The sequence below is a fragment of the Anas acuta genome, chromosome 3 (assembly GCF_963932015.1).
Source record: "Anas acuta chromosome 3, bAnaAcu1.1, whole genome shotgun sequence".
NCBI lineage: Eukaryota > Metazoa > Chordata > Aves > Anseriformes > Anatidae > Anas > Anas acuta.
The window spans coordinates 82,198,709-82,217,240 of NC_088981.1; the positions used below are offsets into that span (position 1 = coordinate 82,198,709).

Here is an 18,532-nt window from a genome sequence, read left to right on the forward strand (position 1 = left end):
TTTATTTCCAGGATAAAGTTTCTATACTTCAGAAAAAGTAGTTTTGTATACAAAAACAAAATTTTACATCCAGTAAAGGTAGGAAAAAAAATAATCTAGAGTTGTTAATTACTATTTCTACGCTCTCAGCGTAAGAGGCATTTCTCTACATTTAACACTGTTTTGCTTCTATAGAAGTGGGATCAAAACAAACCCTGACAGTTTAGAGACAAGGGGGCACAATTAGAAGCACTAACTGTGAGGGCCTATTTAAGACTAGATTATACACACAGAAGTTACGCAAACATGTAGATGTTGGAGGCTCCTGTTTGCATCGTATGGCCTTAATTATTATGGCTGAGCTGCAAGTGCAGAGATGGAATAAACGAGAAGTACTTAAGACTGAACATCCTGTTTCTATAAACCTTCTGGTATATTCCTTGTTTTGAACATTGAAAATTCTAATGTTAAAGTGGATAACTCAACAGTTTCTGAAACACTCATAAGCAAAACTACAACCTGTGTATAATAAATAACCTAAGTGTACCTAGGAGAGGTGCTTTTATACAGTCTTCCTTTTTGGACTACTGTAATCTCTCAACTTTAAAGGCCTAATTAGCTTAACTAAAAGACAGTAAGAGGTATACGACACAGGGATCAACATTTAATTAGCTCTTAAAATGTACAGCTTTGCTCTTACACATAGGACAGACTGAAGTCAGAAAGCAGGCAGAGGGCCAAGAGCGCTTTTGAGAAATAGGGAAGTTACAGTAACATCAGGAACACCTTTGTATTATATAATGTAATTGTGTAGAAATTCCTAATTTAGCTGTAAAAAAAATGAATCACAGCGATCAGGGTAATGCATTTGAATGCTGCCTCATGTTCATACTATTCTGTTACCACAAAATGTATTCATACAAACACAGTAGCTTATTCAGAGCTGGCTTCAAGTGCCTCATTTAAGCATAGGGCAAGGTACAAAGATGCAGGCTGCTGGAACAACATTAGAGCAGTGAAAATGCATCCGTAGTAACAGTTGGAAGCAAGGTTTTTTGTTCTTTTGCTACGGCTACCGCTACATTGATTGACGCAAGGCTGTGCACCATCTCCTCAGGGTCTAATGAGGTTTTCATATGAAAGAAGGGATATTAAGTGCAAAGCTAGCCATGAGATGTCAACAACTCTCAAGCAGTTTTCACCTTCCCCTGTTAGGTTCTCCCAATCTTCCATCAAACCTGAAAGACCTCCAATTCTACTGTGGGACAAAACAAGCAAATCAAACTGGGGGAAAAAAAAAATAAAAAGAGGCTTCTGTCCTGAATCTGTTCAAGGTGAATACCTGAGCAGCTTTCAACAAGACCAGAAAACATTCTTGAAAGAAATGAAGTACGACTACAGAAAAGAAAAATCCTGGGAGAAACCAAGTATGCCTAACTTGCCCCCAGAAGTCTTAAAAGAACAGGTAACATGGCCATGAAACTGTTTACCTCTGTCTGTGCGTTTGATAAACGTATTATGACTCTCCAAGGGCCGTCCCAGCACTTTCCAGTGAATATTATCCTTTTTCTTTAAGATAATCTCTACCTTGCCAACTTTTTCAGCAATATTCACTACAAAAAAAAATTGTTTCATACTGTTACTTTTACTTACATTTTGTGCAAAAAAATAATTTTACTTCTCTATTATAATTAAACTCTAGAAGGATCGGTCATTTCTCAAGACACACAGAATTCATGCATTAAATTATAACGGCAAATTAAATGCACTTCCAGCTATTTCTGTGTAATGTTTTAAAGTGCATTTAAAACAACAAACACTAGCTTAACATGCATAATGAATGGACCATATTTACTAAATACATTGTGACAATAGTCATAGCCCATCTGGTCAGAAATAATGCTCATGAATTCAGAATACTTATTTACTGGAAATAGTTAACTGCCATTATTTACTTACTCCTTTCTTTTAAAGGCCATCTGAATGAACAAATAAGTTTAAGAAAATCCCACTTTAGGCAAAGAATGGTTTACTAATAAACAACTGAAGAAACTTGTAATTATTTTAGCATTTAGTGATGCTTAGAGGGATCAGAAAACCATCAACATATTACTTTTACAGACCCAAATGCCAAAATGAAAAAAATAATTTAATTTGATGGATTCATTTGTTGACACTGTCAGAAGCTGATGGTAAGAAAAACTGTGAAGTATCTGATAAGTCAGAAAAATAAACTCTATATTCTGATGTTAGAAGAGATATGGAAGAGTTGCAAGAGACAACTTACCATCAAAGCCTTCTTGAACCGCATGATCCAAGTCTGAAATAAAGAAAAACTATTATAAAGCAAAAACATTACCTTCTAGTCCTCATATACATACAGCTTAAGGCTAGAATACTGAGTGAAGAATGGGCCTAGAACCCTACAAATCTTTATCTGGCCCTGACATTTCATTCTTGCTTCATATTAGTCTCAGTGACTTCTGCAACCTAATACTTAACATTAAGAACAGCATTGTTTTTTGTTTTTTTTTTTTAAAAAAAGCACAATGACTCATGTGAAACTAACAATCTACGTTCCTCTAAATCATTCTGCTTGCCCTTTTTGAATAAGGGCATTTTAATAACCATCAGGAATATACACTTGCAGAAAATCTGCACAACTTTTACACCGATTTCTTACTGCATTTTATTTTATATGGCTTAGGGCATCAAATAAGAAACAGAAGTTAAGAAATTATATACATACTAAACACAAAAATGCTAGTCAATAATGTAATTCCTTGACATTAGGCTACTTTTAAGTAATCATCTACAGTAAAAGAGGAATAAAACGTTAATTGGTATATATAAAACATATGACCTAATGAAAAGGTTTCAGTAAAGCAGAATGAAAATTCATTATTTCCAATGGCAAAGATACTGTACCTACCAAGTTCTATAAGATACGAGTGGTCAGCCAGGATGATCTCTCCCCTTAATCTTTTGTCTTGACAATCAACTATCACCAATTCTGCGTTCATATCCTTTCATAGGCAAGGAAAAGGAGCATTTTAATTAAATTCTCCCAAAATTCAAGCTGGATCACAACTGGATCTTGTAATCACCTCTTTAATAAAATACATTTACCTTCTGCTTAGTATATACAACAATAGTGATCAAACCATCTGTTTGGAACCAGTCATAACTGTAAAACAAAATATACAGGAAAGAAAGAAAATTATACTTTTTATTTTTCCAGCATACCAAAATATGCTTAACCAGCAGTTTTCAAGTTGAGTTTCTTTCACAAAGTTACCAGCCAAATACATTACGTACTGTGTTTTCAAGAGGTAATCCCAGAGCCAATAATTTTGAAAAGACAATATAAAAGCAGTCTATACCCATCCTGATAGTCATCACATTGTAGCTGAAGTTATATGACAGTGGCTTTACTTAAAAAGAACATGCATCCTCTTTGCAACAAATTAATCTTCTTAGAAAGATGGTTAAAGTCCTTGGCTCCAAACAAAATTATTAAATTGCCAGAGAGGGTTCCAAGAGTTATGGATTCCACGCACATATCAGAAAATCACAATTCCCTTTGTCTCCCCAAATCGAAGTTCTACATTCCCATGTCCCCAAACAACCCAAACATTGCAGTTAATGAAGGGTAAGGTAAGCAGTCAAAGGGCATTCTTTCTGATTTCTTGCATTACCTTAAACTTGCCAGGCTTTCCAGCACCTCTTCAGCACAGTAACTTGCCCACTCAAACCTAGAAAAGCTTTTCCTTTCTCTCCCTGTTTTCATGGGGTCCATCCATGTGGCTATCTTACACCTGGCTCTCCACCGTATGACATCTACAGTTCTGACCTGACTCCAGCATCATGAAGCTGCAGTCCTGGTCCAAATCAACTCTATCACAACAAGGTAACCTCTCCCATCCACATTACTACTGCCTTTTCCCTTCCCTGTTACCTAACTACTTCTGCCTACTGTTTGAACCTCTTGGACCCAGAAGGAAGGGATGGTTGCATGTAACTAGCTCAGAGATTACCCATTCACAGGAGATTTTGATGCAAAGTCAGAAACTGAGCCTTGAGGGTTCAAGGAACAATGGAGTAGAACTAGAACGATACCTCAAGACTTATCACAGTGCTTTTTTTGTGGTTTACTTTGTTTTACATTTGCAAATCACAGAAACCTGGATAGCAGTATCACATCTTAAAGCATTCCAGCCTGAATTGAAGTACTTTTCCAAGGCATGCCAACTTGTACTTCCACAGACAAATAAATCAAAAAAATGATCAGCCCAGCTGGAATTACTTCCTAGAAGTTTTCTCAAGAAGTAAGGCTGAGGAGCCAGTGAAAACAAACCATAAGTTTATATACAATGCAGGGCAGTAAAAGTGTCAGAAACCAGAGCAAGCCAAGAAACGTGCATTACAATCTATTTGTAAGGTCAGTATGACCTCTGGCAAGTTGTTTAAACCTGAACCTCTACCATCCTTCTATAAGTAGGAAGGTTATGATACATACTCTCTTAGCCAAAACACTGAGATCTAAACATGTAAAAAGTTGCCTTCATTTACTAAGAACTGCCTAGAGTTATTAAATAGAATGTGTAAAAGAATGAAAAATAAAAGCTTACCTTGGAGTTAAATCTCTAGCAGAAGCACCCGGTATGTTCTTCTCAGAAACCATACCTACAAAGGGCAGAGAGTCATTAAAATATGTGCTGCGACACTCATTTAATAAAAACCATAAATATGTATGTATATATATGGAAAAATAAATATTCTATATGCAAAATACCCCTCAACAGATGGTATTTTCTTTCCACAGGACAGCTGGAAGTATTCATGCACTTTTTAAAGTTTTGCTATTATTCAGCACTTGCTCCTGGAGAGGAGGCTCCTAGAACATGATGTTCTGTTTCAGAAATTGAATTCCATATACCACAGAACCTGTGCACGCAGGCTTCCTGGTACATGTAAGCTGGTCTCCATTTCATTAGGTATTAGCTTGTGCTTTTATACTTTGTGACAGCGAAGCAGGAAAAAACATTATCTGAATAAATTTAACAGAACTATTTGTTCAGCCTACATTGCTCTACTTTGTGCTTTGCTAAGGATTTTCACAGAATTCAGCTACGTGTTTTAATTATTAAACAACATGAAAACCTGAAAAAAGCCTTTGCTTGGATACAATACTTGGTCAGTCTTTGCAAAAGTCTATTGGCCTAATCTAAATGGAAACAACAGATCTGGCAACAATTTGAGCACAGACCACAGGTTAAAGCAATTGCAATCCTTCATCAATTTTCATACACGGAAGCTAAATAAAATTAGATAGAAGAAGCTGCACAGCCTTGAATATAATATTATTTGTAACACCACAGATAGCAGCAATTTCACTGGACAATGGTTTAGGCAGAGGTCTAAGGTAACAGTTGGCAAGTGCTGGACAGCTGGAGCTGTTTTCAACTACATTCAAAGGCAGACCTTGGAAACTTAAAAAGGCTACGAATAAAATAATGGTCTAAGAAAATGAGAATTCACACATGAATTATCTTTTATAGGCCAATTAAGTTTCGTAGTTAGACTACAAGTTTAAACACAAGAATTATATGGCTTTGCTATGTGGGATGTAGATAAAACAAAGAGGACCATTCTGGTCTAATCCAATCTGCCAAAACTATAAACCATCCAGATGGGGAATTAACCCAAAACAATTAATACACGCTGGAACTATTTATTCTTTTTCTAATTACCCCTATGTACACACCATCTGCAGCTGCCAAGGAAGCTAAATGGCAGACCAGTCAGATCACTGCAAAAGAAAACCAATCATCTCATGATAAAAGCCTTCTCAAAGGCTAAGTCTTTTTCAGGGACTATATTGGGTTTAAATGGCAAGGTTTTGGTTGAAGGGGTAGCCTCTGTGAGCAGAGCCCTGCAGCTGCCCCCGGTCAGAGCAGAGCCAGCTCCAGCTGGCTCCATAAGGGACCTGCTGCTGACCAGAGCTGGGCGGGACTCTGGGAGAGAAGATTGAAGGAAGGGAAAAAAACTGCTGGGCAACAGCTGCTGTGAGAGTGTGAAGTGAGAAGCAGCCCTGCAGCCCCCCAGGTCAGTGCAGCAGGAGGACAGGAGGTGCTCCAGGCAGGCAGCAGCAGTTCCCCTGCAGGGAGAGGCCCCTGGTGGAGCAGGCTGTCCCCCTGCAGCCCATGGGTCCCACATGGAGCAGATCTCCACGCTGCAGCCCCCCCATGGGTGGAGGAGCCCCCGGTGGAGCAGGTGGATGTGGCCTGGAGGAGGCTGCGGCCCATGGAGAGCCCCCGCAGGAGCAGACCCCGGGCCGGAGCTGCAGCCCGTGGAGAGGAGCCCACGCAGGAGCAGGGGGTCTGGGGGGAGCTGCCCCCACCCGTGGGGGCCCCGTGCTGGAGCAGTTTGCTCCTGGGGGATGGACCCCATGGGACGGAGCCCTGTGGGAGCAGTGCTTGAGGAGCTGCTGCCTGCGGGCAGCCTGCGCGTCCCCACAGGGAGAGAATGAAGCATCAGGGACTGACCACAGCCCCCATTCCCCTTTCCCCTGCACTTTTCGGGGGAAGGGGTGCAAGAAGGTGGATGTAGAGAAGGCGTTTTTAGTTTGCTCTTAGATCTTATGCCTCTCTACTATTACCAACTGTCAATAAATGAAATTTATCTTCTTTACACTCTGCCTGTTTTGCCTGTGAGAATAATTGATTTGCAGTTTCCTTGCCCTTATCTCAACCCTTGAGCTGTTTTCAATTGCATTTTCTACCCCTGTTCCTTTGAGGAGGGGGAGTGAGAGAGTAGCTGTGTGGTGCCTGAGTACCTGGTGGTGTTAAACCACAACAGAGACATATACTGTGCGCTTAAACTGGCCTCTACAGATAAGAGAAATTTATGATCATACACACTCCTGTATGCTTTTGCAGGGCAACAGAAATATATGAACAGCCAGAATAAGACAGGACATTCTCGCAAACCAAGTTAATTTTGAATTATTCTGAAATACTGTAAGATTTTAAATGAAAACAAGAAATCACATTGTAACAAAAAGAGAATGATTCAGGTGATCAAAGACCCAATTCATTAAGCATGCTTCTGACTATGGTGGTCATAAATAATTAATAATTGGAGGTGAATCCAACAGCTGATGGCAGATATGAAATGAAGGTGTTCAAGATATTGAGAGAAGCAAGCACCTCTGCACCTCATGAGAGCAAATTTCAGCTTGTTGAGTGAACTTGCTGGCAAAATCCCATGCAGATCAGATAGGAAGGCTACTGATGGTCTCTCACAGGTTCTCCTTGTAGCCACACTGGAGAGAGCCGAGTTAGCAAGGTGAACTAAGATCTAGACAGAGCATTAGAAGGGCTGCCAGTTGCAAAAGGTGCTGTTAACAATATGAAGCCTGATTTCTGGCTAATTACAGCTGGCATTCCCTAGGGTATGCCAGGGCTGTTCAACATCCTGATTAGCAACATGAAGCATGCACGCTGTCCCACTGTCACGAATTAGTAGATGATAACAAATCAGTGAAAGCAGTGGAAGCACTAAAGGTCATGGTTACAATTCAAAGGGACCCTGAAATAAGCTGCCAAAAGATGCAAGAAGTTCAAAAGCAAATGCAGAGTTTTGCACCTGGACCAAAACAATCTTGTATATTGAACGGGCTGGGTGCCTGACAGGGTAGAAAGCAGCTTTGTAGAAAACTTCCTGGGGACCTAATAGACAAAAAGAGCCAGGACAGATACTACACCCTTTGGGCAATGAAAGCCAATTGTATATTGGGCAAAAACACAGCAACTAGCTTGAGGAAAGTGATTCTTCTTCTCTGTTCAGCAACTGTGAGACCATATCTGGAGTACTATGTCCAGATTTGGCTCCCCAGTGCAGGGCAGCCACTGACATGCATGAGCAACTCCAGGGAAGGGCCACAGAGATGGTCAGCAGTCAGAGCACAAAATACATGGAGGAGGCTGAGGGAATTGGGCTTGTTCAGCCTACAGAAGGAACAGCTAAGGGACAGGTTTCAGTGTGATCTTCAACTACCGAAAGAAAAGGGTGTGGGGAGGAAGAAGTACAGAAAAGATAGCCAGGTGCTTCTCTGAGGGAAGTGGCTGAAAGCAACAGACTAGTAGCATGGAGGAAAATTCTGTTTATGTTATTAAAAAAAGAAAACAAACAAAACACCACCACAAACCTCTTCTCTTCCCATGATGGTGGGGTTATGAGCACTCATGATCATGAGAACTGTGATCAAAGTTCACCCTGCCATGAGCAGGGGAGTGGACCAAACTAGCTCCAGATCCTTGTTCTAGCCTAAATTACTTTGGGATTCAGTGAAAACTTTCTCTATCTATTGTTTTCTTTGTCCTCTAAAGGCCCAGAACACGCCCAATCCATATTTATAAACTCCATACATTAATGAGAAAAATAGGATTGCATATATTACTTACACAAAAGAATTCCAGCTGCTTGAACCATGAGACTTAGGTTTCTGTACTCAAAGCCCTAACTCAAACTCTCCTCCCATTACCCTCTTATGTGCCATCTGTATTTTCAAGTTTGATGTGTTTAGACTCAAACACCAGCTTGTTTTCAGATGGCAGAATTGCTAAAGTCATTTACTTTACCATTAATACTACGGAAATTTTCATCTTAATAGTTGGGGTACAAAACAAATTCAGTTTAGCTTGACGGTGCAAAGTTGAAAAGATCATTTTTAAAGTATGTGCTTGATGCTAACTTGTTTTCAAACAAATAGGAAGTTTTCAAGCATGCCTTGGGAATGGCAGTGTTTTGAAATATTGATGTCTTTTGTCTGAATCTCATACATGAAGAGATGTGCAGGAGCACATCCACTTTTGAGGCTGTTATCATGAGTAATATATTCTGGAAACTTCAGCTTTCATTGTCCCTTATATTACACAAAATTGATGTTCACAAAAGTCAAGGATACATTTAAGTTGATTGATCTGAACATGCGACACAATACAATTATCATTTATATTTTAGATCAATACAACAAAAATGTCTTCACTAGTGCCCACAACTTCCTAAAAAATAAATTGGTGCCCATGCAGGCTCCTCTTCCCAAATTTCAGACAGTGCTGCTTATTTCTAGTCTCACTTTGATTTCAGTTTACGCTAAGACACAGCAATTGAGTATAACAAACTTCTAAGAAGGTAAAATAAATATGTCCACAACAGGCAAAGTCAGTGAAAAAACCCCAGGAACTGACCTTTCCTATTTTGGAAAAAGTCTTGCCAAACAGGTAAACTGAATACAAGAAGCAAGCATCAGTATCAGGCAATTTCAAAATCAGGCAGTTTCACTGGAAAACACAATCAGAATAATTTCCAACGTCTCTTGACAAGTCACATAATCTGGACAAAAAGTATTTCTGGGAGCACAAAGGGAAGCAAGACAAGAAGAAAGAAGGAGTACTGCTTATTATTCATGTTCACAGTAGATGCAGATAAAGAAAGAAGCACAGAAAAGCTCCGGGCAGCTAGACAAGCACGAAAAGTAAGGATTTCACGAACAAACATAACTGAGAAGATAAACATTGAAATAGATGCTACAGTTAGTCTTCTACTTGAATCAAAATACTTGTGGTGTATTTAATGACTACTAGCTGCTGCCAAGTGATATAATTCTGATAAAATAAAGCAAAATTTGTCTTCTAATTCTCCCTGCCCTTCAAAGCAAGGCTGATACATTCCAACTTGTTCATTCCTGAAGTCACACAGCAAACCCTGGCACAAAGTTTAGCTTAACATCCTATTAGGCTATACAGCAAAACAGGAACAAGTAAAATCAGTCTTGCTTATTTTTACATGGTGTATATTTAGTTGTAGGCATTATTGTGTAGCTCAAGCTTGTGCATACTGTAAGGTAAACTGCCTTTTAGAAGACAAATACGACATTCTCAGAACACAAGAGGACAGCAAGAAAGACAGTACAGAAGAGACAGTACAGAGAACAGAAGGAAACAAGATTCAAATTCATCCAACTAAGCATGGATGAGTAGGTGTCCTCTAACCATGCCTGGACTTGCTGGCACACCATCACGAGAGCCTCTCTGCCTCTATCTCAAACCACATCTAGGTTTCTGCTCCTCCTGCCATTCCAAAATTTGTCTGTTCCAGGCTCCTTTTCCTAGACTTTTCCATGACCAATTTATACACTTCCATGCTAAAAGGTCAACCTTCAGCGCAAAGTGCGTTACTTCCCTTCACAGGTGTTCATCTTATTTGCTCCACCAACACTCCCCCATCACACCTCATCTGATCGGACTTCATAAGCTGTATTATTTTAGGCAGCCTCTTATGCGAAGATGACTAATCACTCCGTAACTTTTCCCTAAAAAGAGCAAAATCAAATGTACGGTTCTCCATCACTAGCAACCAAAGCTACCCTCAGTAATCACGGAGGGCTCAGTGAAAGTTTATGCAAAGCCTGAATGCTTCCCTACCTCTGCAAGGACTACTGTCATCCTCCTTGTATATCACAGGACTTCATTTGCTCCTCTCGGAGCTACATCAATTAACAGCCCAGTCATTCCCACGGTTACACCTCAAGTAGTTGTCACGCTGCGCTCAACTAATACACCTCCATTTCAACTCGTTTTCCAGTGACAAATTTAATTCTATGTGTTACCCAAGTTTTTGTCACATCTCTGCTACTCCCCTGCAGGGCCACCTAGCGTTTCTGATACTGAGGAGTTTGGAAATGGCACATTTCAATAGCACACAGTTATTTCCCATTTACCTTCTCAAGTAAAAAGCTTGTCCATCTCTCATCTCCCCTTTCTACTGCACTGCACCACCATCTTCTAACACTTTTATTCACTGAATTTGCGATGTCTGATTAGGATTTTGCCTTCCGTAATTCCCAAATATCACTACAGCCTCAACATCAGATTCAAATGTATAGACAAAGAAGTCTGGATAAGCATCATGCATTAAACAATACTCAGGTAAGTTTAAGATTGACTCCCCACCTCGCCCCAGGTGAATACTTACCATTAACCTGTTTCTTCTCTTCAGACAGGGTAGAAGAAACGTCTACAAGCATTAAGAAAAAGGAGCATGACAGTAAGAAGTTGCAGTGCAGTACTTGCACATATCATACTATAAAAATAAGCCAAAGTAAGGCTTTCCAAATAAACCTTCCAAAACATTAACAGATTCACCAGGATGCTTCAGATATCAAGTCAGCACAATTAAACGCAGCACTGATTACCATTCCAAAATATTACATGCAATTAAAAAAAAAGTTTAAAATACCCTTTAGTGCTGTGCAACTTTTGTTAAGAAACATAAGAACTTCCCTGGCTCTTTAAAACAGACACCACAGATTATCTTGCACAATTATAAGCTTGATAGCCAAGAAGCTTGCTAAGTCTGTCAGGCTTTGAAAGACACTTGTCTCGAGACAACACATAGAAGACGCTGAGTCTGACCTACAACTATCTAAATCCAATCTTTGGCAGAAACCCAGGAAAAGGAAAATCTTCCTTTAAGCTCATTCTGTCAAGCAGCTTTATTTGACAAGTTATCTTCAACAACAACAACAAAACATAAGTACTAGTAGAAAAAAAGCAGATACAGACCAAGTAGATGAATACATAGTGACAATTCATACATATGGTGCTCATCTCAAGGGCAGAGGCATAGTGTCTCTTGGCCATGTATCTTTCTTCTAGTCCTCTGGATGTACCCAAGTCCCTTCTGCCTTCTCTACATGCATATCTCAAATTTTCCCAATATAAAGACCCCTTTTATATTTGCAAGATTTGGGGAAGTGGGAGCATCCAATTTGATCTTCCTGCTTCTTTTCATGAAGGCAAAATGATGAGTTACATTAATCTCCCCTTATTATGGGCTTTCGAGCCTCTCTCACTTCTCTCCATCACAGCAGTCAGTATTAGAGGGAAAATGCCAGTACAACAGCAATAAATAAAATGCTGGAACAATCTGCCAAGCATATAGTATTGCAAAATGACTTCAGAGCTGATCAAGTATTGCCCTTATCAGAGTCTTTCATGCTGTGCCACTGCGAGGTGAAAACACTCCACGGGTTGAATGGGACAGTGCACCCAAACCCTTTGTTTTAGGCTGTATTTCTTTGTATATTCTGCTATACACCATTTCAAGCTTTCTGCCAGGATAGGCAAGTCACAAAATCTCATTTATCATTAGAGGGAATTGTTTGAGTTCAAAAGTAAGCTCTCATTTCACTACATTTTAATACACTGCACTGAAACCAGCATTTGCAGGTTTAAGGACAATTGTTAGAGGCATTTCCAAGACACAGCCCAACTCCCTCTTCCTCGGATCATACCATAGCTCTCAGTCTCATCTCACTTACTCAATACATGTACATGCATTCCAACTCCCAAGTTATGGTACCTGTGAAGTTCCATACAGCCACATACTTACATATATCTGAGAGAAACATCAGCGATAGTTAAAGGTACTAAAGCAATGTCTGTGCTGATGTTTACAGCCGAGTACTCTGAAGGGAAGGCAAGCAAAATAATGGCAAAAAGCTTAAAGCTGTGAGGAAGAGGAATAGATAAAAAGATAAAGGGATTATCTTCCTTTGTTGAGGAAGATAAAAGCAGAAGGGAGATTCTGAAATAATAAATCTCTTGCATGCTTGATCACTACTGCAGTTACTGCATGGGCCTTCTCAGCAAGTACAAACACGGCACATTTCTGTGCACAGCTCTACTGTTCTATAACATTGAAGGGACACTTCAGAGTCACCTGCTAGTTGTGTATGCAAGAATAAGCTTCAGCTTCCTTAAAAAAAGTTCAGTGAGTAAATAATTGTACTATATTTCAAAGAATATCCAGAACACAGGAAACAAAACTAAGCTGAACAATCACAAGTCTTCCAGCAATGCCCCAACAAACCTACACCTGACTTACTCTCATCATATGCCTGCCCTAATGCCAAAAGCTCACCCACCCTCTGCCATGAAAAGAAAACAAATTAGGCTGTAATTTGAAGTCCTGTCATCCCTCCATGCATATGGGCCTATTTAATCCTACATGCAAAGACATGCACCTGAACTGTTTTGTTCTATTTTCAGACCCAAACTTTGCCAAATACAGTTTGCTGGAAGGACACAAGCTAAGAAGTATCACTGTCTGATAGTGAAGCTGGTCAATCGTGTTTTTGATAATTCACCACTTAAACGAGGATACAGAACCCACCAGAAATCACGGTACACTTTGAGAATTTTGCTAGGAAGAATTTCAGCAAATTCAGGCTAATCAGTTTTATTCGTCATTAATAAAATACAAAAAATAAAAATAAAAATCAAGCCTTAAATGGCCAAAAGAGAGACAGGCAACCAAACCACTTTTATGCAGCTGGTAACCTTTCACTTGCAAGTTTTACTACAGCAAAGTGTATAAAGCAGTGCTACTAGAGAAGAAAGCAGAGAAAAAGTAAACAGCAGAAAATGGACTGTCACAGCTGGCAGGAACAAAGATATGTTTATTTCTTTACTGACTTGCTGTCACAAGAATTCCCTCTGGTTGCAGAAAAGTCAGACTAAGGAGCTCAGTAAAAGTCAGGTTTATTTTTAAGTTTCTAGTTCAGTTGACAAAGTGGCAGTAACTTACTCGTAACACCTCAACTCTATGAAGCTGTTACACTGCCAAGGTGTCTCCATACATTGCAGCACTCAGCTTAAAAACTCCACAATGGCATTAGCTACCTAGCAACACAGAGATGTAAAATCATCTTTCCCCCCTTCACAAACAGGCAAACTCAACCAAACTGGCAAAGTGATCTGTGTGCTGAGCAAGTGCATCATGCCCCATGCCAGAAGCTGAAGAGCTAAAAGAGATGGCTGAATTTGTGAACTACAGGATACCAGATAAAAATAGTTGTAAACAGTAATTCTGTCATGCTTTCAGAGCAGATCTGCTAAGGGCCTCCATCCAGTGTCTGGTTTTAAGATACTGTGATTTTTTACTGTGATCTACAAACCAAAACACTGGAGAGTAAATTCTTTTGAAGCTACCACCAGCATTTTAGGACAATATGCTACATTTAATGAAGAATCACACCAGGGGGCTTCCTGTGATAGTTTAACACCCTCCCCCTCCTCCCCCCCCCGGACCTAAAGAAGAAAGAGCAATCCTTGGGAGAAAAAAGAATAATATATATATATATACACACACACACACACTATATACACACACACACACACACACACACACACAAACACATGTTTATTTTCTGATGACTTAGAACAAAAGACAAAAGTTAGCAGTACATTATGTGTAAAAGTCTTCATTTATAAAACAGTTTCATCTTCAGGTACATACTATCAGAAGACTGAACACATGCAACAGCCTTCGTCTCTATGTCTGAATAGACACTCTCCTCATAAATAAGACAATTCAGGATTTTTCACAACTTTGGAATGAAGCATATTAGAAATCATTTCATTCTAAAACCCCTCACCTTTTGGAGCAGCAATAGGCTTGAAAGCCATTCTCCCAACAAGACATTCCTTCAGCATCGATTCATAATTGACCCAACGATGGACCTATATTAACAAAATTAGTTTTCACAACGTTTGTAATTCTTACTACATTGTTTGCTCTATGCAGTAATACACAAAGACCATTTTTGCACAGTGGCTGACATCATTCATTTTGTAGGGTTTTATTTTGTTTTCTGTTATTTACCCAGACAACAATTTCTCAAATTTTAAGTACTTATTTTTCACCACTACTACAGATAAGATGTACTTTAAAACAAACAAAAAAATAGGACTCTGAATATGACAGTAGTTTGATTTATTCAGGTTATGTTTTGCAGTATCTGAACATCACAACCTTGAGATACAAGAAAGATTTCAGAAGTGTGTTTTTATGATGTGTGCTATATAATTAACAGAACTTGTCCTTACCACAAAGGAAACCAGCCTTGTTTAGACACAAACATGGGGAAAGAGGCTGATGAATGAACCAAAGACAGATCATAGTAGTTTAGACACATCAACACCTCCTATGAAGTTGGTGTATTTCTGTTTCTGTCTGACAATCACTGAATTATTGGGAAATAAGCTGTTTTAGAAAGTCAAAGTGAAGAAAAAGCAGTAGCTTTACAGACCAGAACTGAAAAACTTCCCTAGAAAATGGATGGCAGGAAAGCCAGTCCTGACAGGGCATTCAGGACAACACTGCAAGAAGAGAAAAGGAAATGGAGTGCAGCATGACAAATTTAAATGGCACATAAAGATTTTAAAACAAAAACTTTAAACTTGACAAGCTAAGCAGACAAGATAAGGTAGCCCACAACTTGTAGTTGCCTTTTACACAGATAATGGAAAGAAATGAATAATTTGAACAACAGTTACGTTTTTCAGATATTTAACACTAGCAACAAAGTCTTAAATAAATCAGTATCTGACAGACATAGAATGCTAGAGCAGAGGAGATAACAGAAACTTCTCCAGAACAGGAAAGACATGACCCAGAAACAAAGAGGTGAACTGGTTACTTTAAAGTAACCACTGTTTTTCACTCTCATGACAAAACAAATAAATAAAAATGTACAAGTACGTATCTGAACTTGGTAACAATTTGATGGGTTTCTGGTAATACTTATGATGCCAAGATTCCTGTTTCTGAGTATTACCGTACAATATTTGACAGTGCTCCTGCTACAGAATCTGAGGCCACAATTTCATACTGTATGAACTTGCAGGACAGAAAATAAAAATTTCTTTAAACCAGAGTAGCTTTGTGACCAAGAGAGAATTATGCCCAAATCCTAGACTTCATTTGTGAAAGGATTAACCGAAAATACCAAAACAAAGTTTAAAATATCATCTCATCTTTCCTTTATTCACATTTATTGCTAAGCACATTTTTTTAAGTAAAGGCACAACATATTGTGATTCAAGAAATGTAAAGCTCTAACAATTTCCTCTCAGAAATAAAGGAAATTTCCTTTCTGCTCTTTCCCATTTTCTCAGGAAAAACTTGTGAGGCAAGGTTTTTTGCATGTTTGTTTCTAAAAAAAAAAAAAAAAAAAATACTATCTCAATGAATCACCCTTTACAATATGAGATTTGCAAGCGCTTCCTTACAGAAAGGACACCCATTTTGCAGACCTTTTCTTTTCAGTCTCTTCAAAACATTTAAAGAAATGGGGAACCAAGAAGAGACCAACTGTTATTTTGTGATTTGTTCACAATCAGTTAAGAGCAGCCCCAACACTTTTTCTTAATACTTTGTTTGCTGATAATGCAATAACCAAGTTAACAGACAAAAGAATACTGCACGTATTTGTCAAAAAAAAGTTATCTGAGAAGAAAATGCTTCTCAACTGACAGCCATTAGTGAATGCAGCAATTTAATAAGGCAGTAGTATCTCAAGTTGTTGCAAGTTTACTTGCTATTTCTGCTAAAAAAAAAAAATAATAAAATGGTCAAATTGAAGCATAATCTCAACAGCATAAAGGGACATTTTCATTTTTTTTTTTTTAAATACAAAATTTAAATTATATGCCTCTTTCAGTACATGTAAGTGCAATTCTGAACTGTAACCCAACACCTTCCCTTGGACCTCAAAAGGTTTGAACCACCATTTCCACTGGAATGCTCTAAAAGAATCAGAAAACATGCATTTTTTCGAAATACCTTTTGGTGAGCAAGTGCCATTCGCTGCCAGTTGTTCTCACCTGATCAAAAAGATCTGTACCATCAGTTCCTGCTGCCTTCATTAGTTCATCCTCGCCACCAGGATGATATTCCATGTACGGTGTGACATTATATACAAGTCCTGCAGAAAACAGAATATAAAAACACGTGAGTAACATTTCCACAACCACTGCGACTACTCTCCCAGCTCCAAAACCAGTGGAAAGGTTTCTGTGTATTACACAGCATAATGTCAAGCAACAGACACCTTCAGAACAAACAGCATGACTTTCCAAAACTAGAATCAGAAGTTGCACGATCTATTAATGCCCAAGACGTATCTTATTAAACAGAGGTGTCAATTCTACAGTGACGTTCCACTTGTCCCAGTATACATCTAGTGAAAATGTGCAGATTTAAGAGTTGAACATAGCAAACACCTGAAGGTGTTACAGTCTAGTTAAGGGGTATGAGAGCTAGAGGTCAATTTAAACAGAGACATGAAATTGAGCCAGTTAGTGCACAGAATTGTTTTAGCTATCCCTTCCAATTAAATTACCACTGATGTGCTGTCACAGTGGCTTCCCTGCCACCCATCACCTATGGAATAAAACGCCTATGGGAGGAAGCTGTCTTCTCCAAAGAAAAACTGCTGCCATCAGCAGCAAAACTTCCATTGTACAGATTCAGCAACATAAAAAAGTAAACATACTCTATGCTCATTAAAGGCTGATAACACTTGTAAAAAATTTGCCCCCAATAAAAGGACTCAGCATTCTTTCTAAGCAAGTACTACACTTAGTAATTCTAGTAAGATAAAAAAACGCTTCATAGATTTGAAATAACGAAGTCTAATTAGTGTTGCTATGCAACCAGAGTAATTAGAGCTTGGAGAATGCTGCTATAAGCGTTTAACTACAGATTTAACTACAGACACATTGCTGCTCTTGCACAACTACTGCAGGTCTACCCAGCAGAATATTTCAAGAAATGTAACATTATCAAAACAGGAAGCTACCGAAGTGGAACTGTAACAGTGTTTACATAATAAGTTTGTAACACATTTAAAAACAAACAACCAAACAAAAACATGACTTCAGAGAAAGATGTAGGCATTCAGCACTGGGTGGGGGGGAGACACAAACTTGGGACAATCCTAGTTTGTAAGAACCCTCCTGGACAAAGAAAGTCCTTTTGCATTTTGCAGACTTTCTCTTTTGATGCATGTATCCACTGTGCCACCTTGTGAGCAGCGCTGATTACTGCACACAAGAAAACACACTAGTGAAAATCCAACTAATTAGGAACTCCTGAGTATTAGCCAAATGTTTAATTTAGCTTCTGGCTTGCATGAGCAAAAGAAATCTCATTTATATACCCTTCACACTTTTCTAAGCCCCCTACCATCCCATTTTATATACTCACACCCTATATGACAGCTCTCTGATGAACACCCTACTCGTTTTTGAACAGTTAGCTCCGGATTTTCTTCTTCATGTTCCTCTCAATTTCTGCTCTTTCCTAGAGAGCCACAGTTTAACTACATCAATACAAAGACTTCATTTAGCTTTTCCACAGTGGTGTTATTTTAATACTTGTCTTCATATCAGGTCTACAGGTAGTCTATCAGGATTTTCAGTTACGCTGCTTTTATTTTCTTTAGTAGTTCCACAACAAAAAAAAGGCAGAGATGTGAAAAATTAAAGGCAAATACAGAAGCAGTGTAATGGAGTTCTTGCAAAAAGAAGCCTCAGTGATGCAATCTAGGGAGAGTAAGAGATTAAAAACAGAACTGAGGCATTTTTAAGTGGTGATTCTGCCCTCAGTAGTAGATGTGTGGTTTTTTGAAAAGGATACA

General features: G+C 38.9%; 1 protein-coding gene across 5 annotated transcripts in view; it reads right to left on the reverse strand.

Moving 5' to 3' along the window:
• Positions 1 to 18,532, reverse strand: part of CYB5R4 (cytochrome b5 reductase 4) — a 34,749-nt gene that overhangs the window by 14,162 nt on the left and 2,055 nt on the right. For 3 of the 5 annotated variants that reach the window (XM_068678048.1, XM_068678052.1, XM_068678051.1), the window contains exons 3-10: positions 16,716 to 16,816; positions 14,486 to 14,570; positions 11,020 to 11,061; positions 4,611 to 4,665; positions 3,109 to 3,166; positions 2,912 to 3,005; positions 2,267 to 2,299; positions 1,470 to 1,592 (exon numbers count right to left, since the gene is read on the reverse strand). In XM_068678048.1, coding sequence (XP_068534149.1) covers positions 1,470 to 1,592; positions 2,267 to 2,299; positions 2,912 to 3,005; positions 3,109 to 3,166; positions 4,611 to 4,665; positions 11,020 to 11,061; positions 14,486 to 14,570; positions 16,716 to 16,816 — 591 coding nt within the window. Of the gene's footprint in view, positions 1 to 1,469; positions 1,593 to 2,266; positions 2,300 to 2,911; positions 3,006 to 3,108; positions 3,167 to 4,610; positions 4,666 to 11,019; positions 11,062 to 14,485; positions 14,571 to 16,674; positions 16,817 to 18,532 lie in introns of those variants that run through there. The other 2 variants (XM_068678053.1, XM_068678049.1) reach the window with 2 other exon arrangements.